The sequence below is a fragment of the Acanthisitta chloris genome, unplaced genomic scaffold (assembly GCF_000695815.1).
Source record: "Acanthisitta chloris isolate BGI_N310 unplaced genomic scaffold, ASM69581v1 scaffold4528, whole genome shotgun sequence".
NCBI classification, from domain to species: Eukaryota; Metazoa; Chordata; class Aves; order Passeriformes; family Acanthisittidae; genus Acanthisitta; species Acanthisitta chloris.
Window position 1 is genome coordinate 20,391 of NW_008685247.1, and position 2,431 is coordinate 22,821.

General features: G+C 48.6%; 1 protein-coding gene across 1 annotated transcript; it reads right to left on the reverse strand.

Moving 5' to 3' along the window:
* Positions 1-361: 361 nt before the first annotated feature.
* Positions 362-2,126, reverse strand: PDC (phosducin). Its single transcript, XM_009079661.1, has 2 exons — positions 1,971-2,126; positions 362-889 (listed from the first exon to the last, which is right to left on the reverse strand). Exons 1-2 carry the CDS (start codon positions 2,034-2,036, stop codon positions 362-364), a joined length of 594 nt encoding a protein of 197 aa, XP_009077909.1. The 5' UTR covers positions 2,037-2,126.
* Between the last annotated feature and the right edge of the window lie 305 nt (positions 2,127-2,431).

The window sequence follows — 2,431 nt, forward strand, 5'->3', positions numbered from 1 at the left end:
GTGACTCTGAGGAGCCAAGACTTGGAGATGGCTTTTTGTGTGCACAGAGGAATGGATCAGTCCTGTCTCCATTGAAAGGAGATAGGTGTGCGCCCTCAATTTTTAATTGTTTAATTTCTTAAAGATCACCAGCATTGTCTGCTGTTCTTCCTAGTGCTTGTGGCTGGCATACAAATAGTTATGTACAGGACTGCCAGGTCTATGTGTTTGAAGTTCACATACTAACAGTTAAACAATATTTATATATGTGTATCTTACAAATAAGTTAGCAAAGAGCCTTCTCTAAGTGAGATGGGTGATACTGACGTGGAGTTACAACGCACTGAGGAGAAAAGGGAGACAGCGAGGACTACGGCTCTAATTATTCAACATCCTGCTCATCTGTGTTGCCATTTCCCAGTGCTGGCAGCTCCCTTTCGGGGAGCAGCCCATACTCATTGAGGAAAGCCTCCACATCCACAGCAAAAAACTCCTCGTTGAACTGTTCAGAAACACTAATGAAATTGCTCAGAAGCTCCCCAGCCTTATAGACGAGGAGGGAGGGCAGCACTTCGTTGGAGAAGCGGTCTCCAGCCCCCGTGTTGGAGGCCTTGATCTTGCAGAACTTGACGGTGGGGTGCTCGGCCGCCAGGCAGGTCAGGCTGCTGTTGAGGGCGTCGCAGCCCTTCACGCCATCCTCGTAAATGTGCACGATCACTGTGGTGGTCTTGTGCTCCTTCTCCACGGCTTCCAGAAACTGCTCCCCGTTCTGCAGCTCGCACAGGTAACCAAATTTGGGCCCGAAGCTCAGCCTCTGGTGCATATCCTGCATGCAGCGCTTGCGGTATTGCTGTAGGCAGCTCTCGTCTTCCTGCGCGTCGTGAATTAGCTCGTACTCCTGCATGCTCATCTGTGAAGATCGAGAGAACCTCGTTAGTGTGTGTAATCCCTGCGAGCTGACACAGGATGAGACCAAGCTGTTGTCTGCAGAATATCAGAAGCTGAATCAGCAGAGTTCACCACTGCCTACAGTGACTCTGGAAGGTCTCTTCAAGAGACGGATGGAGATCCTGTCTCAACACTTTCATGTCAGCTTGGCAGTACTGAAGGCAGTTGCCACATTCCACAAGAACTTCTGGATCTTCTAAAGTTGGTGAGCATTTTGCCAGTGGCCTGTTGTGGTGTCAAAGTGCTGTGTTTTGGGTGGATTTGGGTCCCCCCCATCTGAACTGGTAAATTATAATGAATAACATTCAGGCTCAGAGCTCTACCCTGACTAGCAGGTTTTTAGTCATGTTAAAAATTTTGCATTGCCTTAGCCAGGGATTGTGGCAGGGAAGAAGAAGAAAAATCAAGCTGTGCTCTGATGTAAAATACGCTCAAGCTAGACTTTACTTGAGAGAGGACTAGATAGAATTGTGGAACTACTGAGGCTAGAAGAGCTCTCTAAGATCACCAAGTTCAACCATCAACCCAGCACTGCCAAGTCTCCCACTAACCCATGTCCCTAAGCACCATGTTGCCATTTTTTTTGGATGCTTCTAGGGATGGTGACTCCACCACCTCCCTGGGCAGCCTGTGCCAGTGCCTGACCACCCTTTTGGTGAAGAAATTTTCCCCAGTATCCAATCTACACCTACGCTGGCACAGCCTGAGGCCATTGTCTCTGGTCCTGTCCCTGTTCCCTGGGGCAGAGCCTGACCCCACCTGGCTGCTCCTCCTGGCAGGGAGTTGTAGAGAGGGAGAATGTTCCCCTGAGACTCGTTCTCTCCAGGCTGAGCCCCCACAGCTCCTCAGCTGCTCCTCATCAGACTTGTGCTCCGGACCCTTCCCCAGCTCTGCTGGTTTGCACGTGAGTTTATTCTGTCCAGGTTGTGAGAGCTCTGCTAAGTTACAAAGAAGCTGAGCCTGAGAAATTCAGGACTTTCTAGCTTATAACTAGTGTGTTTACATAGAATCAAAGTTAATTTATTTTGTTTTGCTGCTCTTACCTTACGGCAGAATCTCTCTCTGGTGTCCTTGTCATCTTTACTGAAGGATCTGTGTGGTGAAGACATTTGTCTAAGTATTTCTTTCTTGCTCAAGGATAAGGAGTCTCTGTCTTCGCTTTCTAACTTAAACTTCCTCCAGTCGTTGATCACACCTTTGGGCCCTGGGAGAGATGGAATTGGATGAGACACTGCCTGCAACAAGAAACTTTCTTAAGAGGTTTCTGCTCTTTGCTGGTTTGTCCTTCCATGCTGCAGTTTACCTGCCAGACCTTCTTCCCTCTGGGGCACAGTGCTGGGAACCAGAGCTTGGGTGCCAACGTGTCTCAAAGAGAAAGAGAGGAGGTTTTTTTCTAACCTGGATCACTTTGGTGGCCTGGTTCCCCATCAGGGAATTACGGACAAATCCATGACAGGATTTTAGTGACCTACATGAGTAGTTGACAAGGATGAGGATGTGGAAA